This window comes from Coregonus lavaretus (genome assembly GCF_964263955.1).
Source record: "Coregonus lavaretus genome assembly, chromosome: 17".
Classification (NCBI taxonomy): domain Eukaryota; kingdom Metazoa; phylum Chordata; class Actinopteri; order Salmoniformes; family Salmonidae; genus Coregonus; species Coregonus lavaretus.
The window spans coordinates 18,700,601-18,713,672 of NC_140004.1; the positions used below are offsets into that span (position 1 = coordinate 18,700,601).

Here is a 13,072-nt window from a genome sequence, read left to right on the forward strand (position 1 = left end):
AAACGACTGCTTCAATACATTACTGAGCAACGCAACAAAAATGATGTTTTTCCTTTTCTATTTTGGGAATCTATTCAAGATGGACGGTCGGTCACCACACTCACAGGGGGAATATTCCTGGCTTTTTGATAACAGAGGAGGGTTATTGTCTCTGACCTTGCCTCTATTGCCTGGAATTTTTTTATTTTTCATTTAGGAGAATACAATGCACTAATGGTGATAAACTGTGACGTGATCTTGACTGTGTTCAATAAAAGTTTGGGGTACAGGTTTATGAAGAAAGGGAGATTGTGGCCTTCATGGTATGATATTGACATATACAGTGGCTTGCGAAAGCATTTTTCCTATTTTGTTGCCTTACAACCTGGAATTAAAATTGATTTTTGGGGGGTTTGTATCATTTTATTTACACAACATGCCTACCACTTTGAAGATGCAAAATATGTTTTATTGTGAAACAAACAAGAAATAAGAAAACTTGAGCGTGCATAACTATACTTTGTAGAGCCACCTTTTGCAGCAATTACAGCTGCAAGTCTCTTGGGGTATGTCTTTATAAGCTTGGCACATCTAGCCACTGGGATTTTTGCCCATTCTTCAAGGCAAAACTGCTCCAGCTCCTTCAAGTTGGATGGGTTCCGCTGGTGTACAGCAATCTTTAAGTCATACCACAGATTCTCAATTGGATTGAGGTCTGGGCTTTGACTAGGCCATTCCAATACATTTAAATGTTTCCCCTTAAACCACTTGAGTGTTGCTTTAGCAGTATGTTAGTTGGGTTTGCGCCAGACATAGCGTTTTCCTTGATGGCCAAAAAGCTCAATTTTAGTCTAATCTGACCAGAGTACCTTCTTCCATATGTTTGGGGAGTCTCCCACATGCCTTTTGGCGAACACCAAACGTGTTTGTTTATTTTTTTCTTTAAGCAATGGCTTTTTTCTTGCCACTCTTCTGTAAAGCCCAGCTCTGTGGAGCCCACTCTTTTGGTGGGCGGCCCTCTCTTGGCAGGTTTGTTGTGGTGCCATATTCTTTCCATATTTTAATAATGGATTTAATGGTGCTCCGTGGGATGTTCAAAGTTTCAGATATTTTTTATAACCCAACCCTGATCTGTACTTCTCCACAACTTTGTCCCTGACCTGTTTGGAGAGCTCCTTGGTCTTCATGGTGCCGCTTGATTGGTGGTGCCCCTTGCTTAGTGGTGTTGCAGACTCTGGGGCCTTTCAGAACAGGTGTATATATACTGAGATCCCGGACACCTAGATTGCACACAGGTGGACTTTATTTAACTAATTATGTGACTTCTGAAGGTAATTGGTTGCACCAGATCTTATTTAGGAGCTTCATAGCAAAGGGGGTGAATACATATGCACGCACCACTTTTCCGTTATTTATTTTTTTCATTTCACTTCACCAATTTTGACTATTTTGTGTATGTCCATTACATGAAATCCAAATAAAAATCTATTTAAATTACAGGTTGTAATGCAACAAAATAGGAAAAACGCCAAGGGGGATGAATACTTTTGCAAGGCACTGTAGTTAGTTAAGTAGTGTGTATACATCTATTACAAAGAGGAAGGTATACACTCACCGGCCAGTTTTTTAGGTACACCCAACTAGTACCTACAAGATGTCGGAAACGTTTGTTGCGTATTGGTATCAAGGGACCTAACGTGTGCCAGGAAAATATTCCCCACACCAATACACCACTGCCACCAGCCTGTACCAGGCAGGATGGGTCCATGGACTCGTGCTGCTTACGCCAAATGCTGATTCTGTCATCATCATGATGCAACAGGAACCGGGATTCGTCGGACCACGCAATGTTTTCCCACTCCTCAATTGTCCAGTGTTGGGGATCGTGTACCCACTGGAGCCGCTTCTTTTTAGTTTTTAGCTGATAGGAGTGGAACCCGGTGTGGTCGTCTGCTGCAATAGCCCATCCGTGACAAGGATCGACAAGTTGTGTTTTCGCCCACAGGACTGCCACTGACTGGATGTTTTTTGTTTGTAGCACCATTCTCAGGAAAACCCTAGACACTGTCATGCGTGAAAAGCCCAGGACGGCAACCATTTCTGAAATACTGGATCCGGCGCGCCTGGCACCGACGATCATACCAAGTCCCTTAGGTCACTCGTTTTGCCCATTCTAACGTTCAATCGAACAGTAACTGAATGCCTCGATGCCTGTCTGCCTGCTTTATATAGCAAGCCACGGCCACGTGACTCACTGTCTGTAGGAGCGATCCGTTTCCGTGAACGGGGTGAGTGTAGCTGGCCAGTGTAGCTTGTGAATCCCTGAGCCAAACAGACTGTGGGAATAGATGGTATTTGAGGCATGGACCATTGCCTCATGTCGAGACCCAAAGAAACCACACCTAATCATGGTAGTCCGCAGCAATGCCCTGTTTAATCACTACTGAAACCAACGTTGTTACTCTGCTATGCTGAAAACTCTAGCAGAACCAGGACCTCTGGATGGGGGGAAGTTACTGTGTGGTGAACCACATACCCCTGTCCAAATACACTTACATAAATTACATACTGTGGTGCACCGATGGATAAACAAGAACAAAGAGGACACACACACATACACACAGTGAGGTTCTGCATGGGACTGCATGTTGTGGAGGAGAGGAGAGGAGAGGGGATCTTACCTCCATGGGAACCACCTGCATGAGAATGGCGAAGTTGGTGAGATGGTTACACAGACACACCGAGTATGACATGTTCCCTCCGGACCGCACACAGCCCTCATTGGACCAAACACCCTCCTTTGAACTGATGGAGGATAGACAGACGGACAGACAGATGAGACAGTCAGTCAGAGAGAGGACAGACACACAGGAGACAGCCAGTCAGGTAGAGGAAGGAGACACACACACAGACACATATAGCCACACAGGAAGCTCGGACAGAGAGAGTTGTCAGACACATATGCAAGCGCACACATAAACATGCCTGTCATAATAGCAGGGATACATTTACAATGGCACATACTCCCTAAACCTGATTATATTCTAGGTAAAACGATTATGTGGGAGGCCCATTAACACATGTTTTGCTGAATTAGATTTAGGGTTGTCAAATATATTTTTTAAATTCCTGAACCACAACGGGAAGGGGACAGGAAGCATAATGAGTCCAAATAAAACAGTCACAATCCACAATGATTTATACTATTTAAACAGGCAAAACATTGGCTTATCAAATGGCAGTGTATTTACTGAAGGTTGCTGCACTCCCTCCCTCAATATATACTGTACCAAATGTATTGATGCTATGTATCAAGGATGTAATGTATTTTTTTTGTTCTAGACATATTTCAGTGTGCAAATGTAAACCGAACCTGTAGTCGAGGAAGGCACAGTAGAGGAACACTTTGTTGCTTTGGTTTAAGGCTTGACCCTGCTGATCCCTGTTCTGAAAAAAGAAAACAATGTCCTCATTTCACAGTTACAGCTCTACTTCACAAACCTCTATTGTGAGATGTACGCCTATGTAGATATTCCATTAAAAATCAGCCGTTTCCAGCTACAATAGCCATTTACTACATTAACAATGTCTACACTGTATTTCTGATCAATTTGATGTTATTTTAATGGACAACAAAATTGCTTTTCTTTCAAAAACAAGGACATTTCTAAGTGACCCCAAACTTTTGAATGGTAGTGTATATATTTGCGAGAAAAAAAAACATATGGGGGATTGGAAGTGATACAGACAATTACATTGATGGAAGTTACAATCTATCTGCAATATTAAAGCTGATCTACCACCATAAATAAAACAGAAAAAAATATTGAACCTGGTTGGTTAGCTAACTGCAGATTCATGCAGGGTAGTAACGTCATGAGTTGAGATTATGGTTCATTGTTTACCTAGCTAGTATATTCAGTCTGAGTATGCCAGAGCACAGAATAACTGATGAATTTACGAACACACAACACCCGTTAAATATGGCCGGTGTCAGTAAACATCGGCAAAAAAACGTAATTAAATTGTTGCCAGCAGCACAGTTACAGTCACCAATGCTCTGGATAACGTGAAAACAGCCTAACCAGCTAAATGAGAGAACACCCCACTTACCATTTTACTCACCCTAGCAGAGCTGGTTAGGCTTTCATGTTATCCAGAGGTAAACAATGAACCATAATCCCAATTTTGTGTCTGGAAGTAGCTAGCAAGCTAGCCAATGTTAGCCAGTTAGCTTGGGTGCTTGACTGCCGTTGTGAGGTCAGAATGCTCGGATCAACCCTACTCATCGGCCAGAGCGTCAAGTGTGCGCTCTAAACGCACCGAGAGCGAAACGAGATGGGTGGGGCTAAAGCTTAAGAGGGTGTGAACGATGCTGAATGGAGGTAGACAAAGAAGAGCTCTTCAGTTGGTACCAAAACATTCAAAGGCCATTTTCTCAAAAGTGAGGTTAGAAGTTTATCAACTTTCAAAGCAGAATTACTTTCCCATTGTTCCCTTAAATGGAGTGTATGATATACCATTTTGTAGCTCTGTGTGTCTGCTTTTATCCAATGTAAAATACACAATTTCAAATGTTGCTGCATAAGACCGAATCAAAGCGGTCAGTCACAAATAGGGCTATCTTCTGTATACCACCCCTCCCTTGTCACAACACAACTGATTGGCTCAAACGCATTAAGAAGGAAAGAGATTCCACAAATTAACGTTTAACAAGGCACACCTGTTAATTGAAATGCTTTCCAGGTGACTACCTCATGAAGCTGGTTGAGAGAATGCTAAGAGTGTTGAAAGATGTCATCAAGGCAAAGCATGGCTGCTTTGAAGCTAATTTTTATTTGTTGAACACTTTTTTGGTTACTACATGGTTCCATATGTGTTATTTCATAGTTTTGATGTCTTCACTATTTTCTACAATGTAGAAAATAGTAAAAATAAAGAAAAACCCTTGAATGAGTAGGTGTGTCTAAACTTTTGACTGGTACTATATATATACAGTGCCTTCAGAAAGTATTCATACCCCTTGACTTATTCCACATTTGTTGTGTTACAGCCTGAATTTAACATGGATTAAAAAACATTTTTCTCATCCATCTACATACAATACCCCATAATGACAAAGTGAAAACATGTTTTTAGACATTTTTGCAAATGTATTGAAAATGAAATACAGCAATATCTATAAAATATTCACACCCCTGAGTCAATACTTTGTAAATACAGCTGTGAGTCTTTCTGGGTAAGTCTCTGAGCTTTCCACATCTGGATTGTGCATAATTTGCCCCATTATTATTTTCGTAATGTTCAAGCTCTGTCAAATTGGTTGTTGATCATTGCTAGACAACCATTTTCAGGTCATGCCATAGATTTTCAAGTAGATTCAAGTCAAAATTGTAACTCGGCCACTCAGGAACATTCACTGTCTTCTTGGTAAGCAGCTCCAGTGTAGATTTGGCCTTGTGTTTTAGGTTATTGTCCAGCTGAAAGGTGAATTAATCTCCCAGTGTCTGGTGGAAAGCAGACTGAACAAGGTTTTCCTCTAGGATTTTGCCTGTGCTTAGCTCCATTCAGTTTATTTTTTGTCCTGAAAAACTCCCCAGTCCTTAACGATTACAAGCATACCCATAACTTGATCCAGCCACCACTTTGCTTGAAAATATGGAGAGTGGTACTCATTAATGTGTTGTATTGGATTTGCCCCAAACATAACACTTTGTATTCAGGACAAAAAATAATTGCTTTGCCACATTTTTTGCAGTTTTACTTTAGTGCCTTGTTGCAATGTCACGGATTCAGCCGAGGCTGCTCCTCCTCCTTGCTCGGGCAGGCTTCGGCGTTCGTCGTCACCGGAGTACTAGCTGCTACCGATCCATGTTTCTGTGTTAGACTTGTTATGTCTTGATTATGTACACCTGTTTCCCATTATGTTGTATTGTCTTCCCTATTTAACCCTCTGTGGTACACTGTGTGTTGTGTGTGATTGTATTTGTGATCGGCTGTCGTTAGTGTGCGGGTTATTTCCTCCCTGTGTGGAGATTGTATATGCTCAGTTTACTTTCAAGTAAAGTACGTTTCGGATAAGCTCTGTGTCCTGCGTTTGACTTCGCCCACCGCAATTCACTGACGCCTTTGACAGAATCACACACCAACCAGGAGCAGCGGTGCCACCCGTATCAATGGAAGAACGCGTACAACAACAAGCGGCCATGATCCAGGCTCTCGGCACCGCCATGGAACGTGTGGTGAACACAATGGAGCGATGGGAGAGAGGAGGTCTGCCTACACCTCCTCCGATTACACCACCACCTTCATCGATACCCATCGCTTCACCTCCGGGGTCCAGTGGGATTCGGCTCTCGCTCCCGAGGGCTTATGATGGCACAGCTGCCAGGTGTCAGGGTTTTCTGCTCCAGGTAGAACTCTACCTGGCAACCATCCACCCGGCCCCCTCGGGATACGAGAGCGTGTCCGCCCTCATCTCCTGTCTGTCCGGTAAAGCGCTGGAGTGGGCCAACGCCGAGTGGGGGGGAATAGACGCCGCTACTGTCAGCCATGCGGAGTTCACCCGTCGCTTTAGGGCGGAATTCGATCATCCACCAGAGGGAAAAGTGGCGGGTGAGCGTCTATTCCACCTCAGACAGGGGAAGAGGAGCGCGCAGGAATTCGCACTGGACTTTCGGACTCTGGCTGCCAACGCGGGATGGAATGAGAGGGCCCTCATCGACCACTACCGATGTAGCTTGAGGGAGGACGTGCGTCGGGAATTGGCCTGCAGGGACACCAACCTAAGCCTGGACCAACTGGTGGACATGTCGATTCGACTGGATACCCTGTTGGCTACCCGCGGACGTCCGGATCCGGGGCCGTCCATTCCATCCCCCAGCACTTTCGAGCCTACCCCTATGGAGCTCGGCGGTGCTGCTATGAGGGAGACCAGGAGAGGGGCCGTCCCCTGCACCAACTGTGGCCGCAGAGGACACACTGCTGGTCGGTGCTGGGGAGGGCCTCCTAAGAGTCGAGGCAGTAGGCAGCGCACTGATGAGCCATTCCAGGTGAGTAGGCACCCAACTCACCCAGAGCTCCCTGTTGCGCATATGTGTATGAATGTTGTGTTTCCCGAGTTTTCTACTCAGTCCCAGCATAAGGCGCTAGTAGATTCAGGCGCAGCTGGGAACTTTATCGATTGTCAGTTTACCCATAAGTTAGGGATTCCTATTGTGTCAGTCGATGTGCCCTTCCCTATCCATGCCCTAGATAGCCGCCCTTTAGGGTCAGGGTTGATTAGGGAGGTCACAGCGCCTCTCAGGATGAAAACGCAGGAGGGGCATGAGGAGATGATTAGTTTGTATCTGATTGATTCTCCTGCGTTTCCCGTGGTGTTGGGGCTTCCCTGGTTAGCTTCTCATGACCCCACTATTTCATGGCAACAGAGGGCTCTCAAGGGATGGTCTGATCAGTGCTTGGGGAGGTGTGTAGGTGTTTCCGTAGGGGCAACGACGGTGGAAAGTCCGAACCAAGTTCCCACCATGCACATTCCGCCTGAATATGCCGATTTGACTCTCGCCTTCTGTAAAAAGAAGGCGACTCAATTACCACCCCATCGACAGGGGGATTGTGCGATAAACCTCCAGGTAGGCGCTCCGCTTCCTCGGATTCACGTGTATCCTCTGTCTCAGGAGGAGACGGCGGCTATGGAGACATATGTCACCGAATCTCTGAGACAGGGATACATAAGGCCTTCCCCTGCGTCATCAAGTTTCTTTTTTGTGAAGAAGAAGGATGGTGGTTTACGCCCGTGCATTGACTACCGTGGTCTAAATCAGATCACAATAAAATACAGCTATCCACTACCTCTGATTGCTAGTATGACGGAGTCACTGCACGGGGCGCGCTTCTTCACAAAATTGGATCTCAGGAGCGCGTACAACCTGGTGCGTATTCATTTAGTACCACCTCGGGGCACTATGAGTACCTCGTCATGCCATACGGTCTGATGAATGCTCCTTCAGTCTTCCAATCGTTTGTGGATTAGATTTACCGGGACCTGCATGGACAGGGTGTAGTGGTGTATATCGATGACATTCTAATATACTCCGCTACACGAGCCGAACATGTGTCCCTGGTTCGTCAGGTGCTTGGTAGACTGTTGGAGCATGACCTGTATGTGAAGGCGGAGAAATGTCTGTTCTTCCAAGAATCCATCTCCTTCCTGGGACACCGCTTGTCCGCTTCAGGTGTGGAGATGGAGATTGACCGCGTTTCGGCCGTGCGTAATTGGCAGACTCCAACCACGGTGAAGGAGGTGCAACGGTTCTTGGGTTTTGCCAATTACTACCGGAGGTTTATCCGGGGCTTTGGGCAGGTAGCGGCTCCCATTACCTCCTTGCTACAGGGAGGGCCGGTGCGTCTGCAGTGGTCGGCTGAGGCGGACAGGGCTTTTAGGCATCTGAAGGACCTGTTTACTTCGGCTCCAGTGCTGGCTCATCCGGATCCCTCCTTGGCATTCCAAGTTGAGGTGGATGCGTCCGAGGCTGGGATCGGTGCTGTACTGTCTCAGCGCTCGGGTACGCCACCAAAACTCCGCCCCTGTGCTTTCTTTTCTAAGAATCTCAGTCCGGCGGAGCGCAATTATGATGTGGGGGACAGGGAGCTGTTAGCTGTGGTTCAAGCCCTGAAGGTGTGGAGGCATAACCTGGAGTACATCCGGGCGGCGAGGAGGTTGAACCCTCGTCAGGCAATGTGGGCTTTGTTTTTCACTCGATTTGTGTTTACGCTCACATACAGACCAGGTTCCCAGAATGCTAAGGCAGACGCCCTGTCCCGACTATATGACACAGAGGAGAGGTCCATTGAGCCCACTCCCATACTCCCGGCATCGTGTCTGGTGGCACCGGTGGTGTGGGAGGTTGATGCGGACATCGAGCGGGCGTTATGTACCGAGCCTACTCCCCCCAGTGTCCGGAGGATCGGATGTACATGCCGCTCGAGGTTTGTGATCGATTGATTTATTGGGCTCACACGTCACCCTCCTCTGGTCATCCTGGTATCGGTCGGACAGTGCACTGTCTTAGTGGAAAGTATTGGTGGCCCACTTTAGCCAAGGACGTGAGGGTTTATGCCTGCCGTCTCATTCCTATGCCAGGTCTCCCTACAGCCCTACAAACTGCTGACGCCCTGTTTACACACGTCTTCCGGCACTACGGGGTACCTGAGGATATAGTGTCAGATCGAGGTCCCCAGTTCACCTCTAGAGTCTGGAGGGCGTTCATGGAACGTCTGGGGGTCTCGATTAGCCTTACCTCAGGTTTTCACCCCGAGAGTAATGGGCAGGTGGAGAGAGTGAACCAGGATGTGGGTAGGTTTCTGAGGTCCTATTGCCAGGACCAGCAGGGGGAGTGGTCGGGATATATCCCCTGGGCAGAGATAGCCCAAAACTCACTTTGCCACTCCTCAACTAACCTTACGCCTTTCCAGTGTGTGTTAGGTTATCAGCCGGTCCTGGCACCTTGGCATCAGAGCCAGATCGAAGCCCCTGCAGTGGGCGAGTGGTTTCGGCGCTCGGAAGAGACCTGGAACGCTGCGCATGTACACCTGCAGCGGGCTATCAGGCGACAAAAGGCGAGCGCCGATCGCCACCGCAGTGAGGCTCCGGTGTATGCACCGGGAGATCGGGTCTGGCTCTCGACCCGAAACCTGCCCCTTCGCCTGCCCTGCCGGAAGCAGGGTCGGCGGTTTGTGGGGCCATTTAAAGTCCTGAGGAGATTGAACGAGGTTTGTTATAGGTTACAACTTCCTATTAATTACCGTATTAACCCCTCGTTCCATGTGTCTCTCCTCAGGCCGGTAGTAGCTGGTCCACTCCAGGAGTCTGAGGTACGAGAGGTTCCTCCACCCCACTGGACATCGAGGTGGCTCCGGCGTACTCAGTCCGTTCCATCTTGGATTCGAGGCATCGGGTGGGGGGCCTGCAGTATCTCGTGGAGTGGGAGGGGTACGGTCCGGAGGAACGGTGCTGGGTCCCTAGGATGGACATCCTAGATCCCTCCATGTTGAGAGATTTCCATCAGAGTCATTCGACTCGCCCTGCTCCGCGTCCTCATGGCCATCCCCGAGGCCGGGGTCGGCGTCAAGGGTGGGGGGGGGGGGGGTACTGTCACGGATTCAGCCGAGGCTGCTCCTACTCCTTGCTCGGGCAGGCTTCGGCGTTCGTCGTCACCGGAGTACTAGCTGCTACCGATCCATGTTTCTGTGTTAGACTTGTTATGTGTTGATTATGTACACCTGGTTCCCATTATGTTGTATTGTCTTCCCTATTTAACCCTCTGTCTGTCAGAAGCTGATGTGGATGCGGTGTTGGATTCAGGCGCAGGACACAGAAGCTTAGTCGAAAACGACTTTAATTGTCACAAAGACAAATACAAAATAACGGGCCTCAAAACACAGGAGGCGAGCGATTACGCAAACAGTGCGTAAAACACTAACAACTAGAAAACAAATAACATTCACCAGCGGACAGGCGGACAACAACACACAACTGCAAACAAAACCAAAGGAAACTTATAGGTGACATAATCAATACATAATACGAAACAGGTGCACCAACAAGACAAAACCAAACAAACATAGAGAACATCAAGCGGTAGCAGCTAGTACTCCGGGGACGACGAACGCCGAAGCCTGCCCGAACAAGGAGGAGGAGCAGTCTCGGCGGAATTCGTGACAGTACCCCCCCCCTTGACGCGCGGCCCCAGCCGTGCGCCGACCCCGGCCTTGGGGACGGCCAGGAGGACGTGGAGCAGGGCGCGTAGGATGACTACGGTGGAACTCAGTCAGGAGGGATGGATCTAAAATGTCCCTCCTAGGCACCCAGCACCGTTCCTCCGGACCGTACCCCTCCCACTCCACGAGATATTGTAGACCCCCCATCCGACGTCTCGAATCCATGATGGACGGGACTGAGTACGCCGGAGCCCCCTCGATGTCCAATGGGGGCGGAGGGGTCTCTCTTATCTCACTCTGCTGGAATGGACCAGCTACCACCGGCCTGAGGAGAGACACATGGAACGAGGGGTTAATGTGATAGTCATTAGGCAGTTGCAACTTGTAACACACCTCGTTCAATCTCCTCAGGACTTTAAATGGCCCCACAAACCGCCGGCCAAGCTTCCGGCAGGGCAGGCGAAGGGGCAGGTTTCGAGTCGAGAGCCAGACTCGATCTTCAGGGGCGTATACTGGACCCTCACTGCGGTGGAGATCGGCGCTCGCCTTCTGCCTGCAGATGGCCCGCTGCAGATGTACGTGTGCAGCATTCCACGTCTCCTCCGAGCGCCAAAATCACTCATCCACCGCAGGAGCCTCGATCTGGCTCTGATGCCATGGTGCCAGAACCGGCTGATACCCTAACACGCACTGAAAAGGGGTCAGGTTAGTAGAGGAGTGGCGAAGAGAGATCTGAGCCATCTCTGCCCAGGGGATATACCCCGACCACTCCTCCGGCCGGCCCTGGCAATAGGATCTCAGAAACCTACCCACATCCTGGTTCACTCTCTCCACCTGCCCGTTACTCTCAGGGTGGTAACCCGAGGTAAGGCTAACCGAGACTCCCAAGCGTTCCATGAACGCCCTCCAGACTCTAGAGGTGAATTGGGGACCCCGATCAGACACTATATCCTCGGGAAACCGTAGTGCCGGAAGACGTGGGTGAACAAAGCCTCAGCGGTCTGTAGGGCAGTAGGGAGACCCGGCATTGGAATGAGACGACAGGCCTTAGAGAACCGATCCACAACGACCAGAATAGTGGTATTCCCCTGAGAGGGGGGAAGGTCCGTGACAAAGTCCACCGAGAGGTGAGACCACGGCCGTTGTGGAACGGGCAGGGGTTGTAACTTCCCCCTGGGCAGGTGTCTAGGCGCCTTACACTGAGCGCACACCGAGCAGGAGGAGACATAAACCCTCACGTCCTTAGCCAAAGTTGGCCACCAGTACTTAACACTAAGGCAGTGCACTGTCCGGCCAATACCTGGATGTCCAGAGGAGGGTGACGTATGAGCCCAATAAATGAGACGATCACGGACCTCGAGCGGCACGTACGTCCGACCCACTGGACACTCTGGGGGAGTAGGGTCGGTGCGTAACGCCCGCTCAATTTCCGCATCGACCTCCCATACCACCGGTGCCACCAGACAAGACTCTGGCAGTATGGGAGTGGGCTCAATGGACCTCTCCTCTGTGTCATACCGCCGGGACAGGGCGTCTGCCTTACCGTTCTGGGACCCTGGGATGTAAGTGATCTTAAAAACGAACCGGGTCAGAAACATGTTCCACCTAGCCTGACGAGGGTTCAATCTCCTAGCTGCCCGGATGTACTCCAGGTTACGATGGTCAGTCAGAATGAGAAAAGGGTGTTGAGCCCCCTCAAGCCAATGCCTCCACACCTTTAGGGCTTGAACCACGGCTAACAGCTCCCTGTCCCCTACGTCATAATTACGTTCCGCCTGGCTGAGCTTTTTAGAATAAAAAGCGCAGGGACGGAGCTTAGGAGGCGTGCCGGAGCGTTGCGACAGTACTGCCCCAATACCGGCCTCTGACGCGTCCACCTCTACCTGGAACGCTAAAGCAGGGTCCGGGTGCGCCAGCACCGGAGCCGAAGCGAACAGGTCCTTCAGTTTACAAAACGCCCTGTCCGCTTCAGCCGACCACTGCAAACGCACCGGGCCCCCCTTCAGCAGGGAAGTAATGGGAGCTGCCACCTGTCCAAAACCCCGGATAAACCTCCGGTAGTAATTGGCAAAGCCCAAAAACTGCTGCACCTCTTTAACAGTGGTTGGGGTTTGCCAGTTACGCATGGCTGACACACGGTCAATCTCCATCTTCACCCCTAACGCGGACAACCGATGACCCAAGAAGGAGATGGACTCCTGGAAAATCAGACATTTCTCTGCCTTGACATACAAGTCATGCTCCAACAGCCTACCCAACACTCGGCGCACCAGGGCTACATGCTCGGCTCGTGTAGCAGAGTACACTAGGATGTCGTCAATGTACACTACCACTCCCTGCCCATGCAGGTCCCGGAAGATCTCGTCCACAAATG

At 49.3% G+C, this 13,072-nt stretch overlaps 1 protein-coding gene across 1 annotated transcript in view; it reads right to left on the minus strand.

Annotated features, from left to right (window-relative positions):
* Positions 1-13,072, minus strand: part of LOC311144584 (adhesion G-protein coupled receptor D1-like) — a gene marked incomplete at its 5' end in the record, with an annotated part of 70,575 nt that overhangs the window by 21,278 nt on the left and 36,225 nt on the right. The window contains 2 exons of the mRNA XM_084180616.1: positions 2,661-2,784; positions 3,353-3,426. Coding sequence (XP_084036742.1) covers positions 2,661-2,784; positions 3,353-3,426 — 198 coding nt within the window. The remainder of the gene's footprint in view (positions 1-2,660; positions 2,785-3,352; positions 3,427-13,072) is intronic.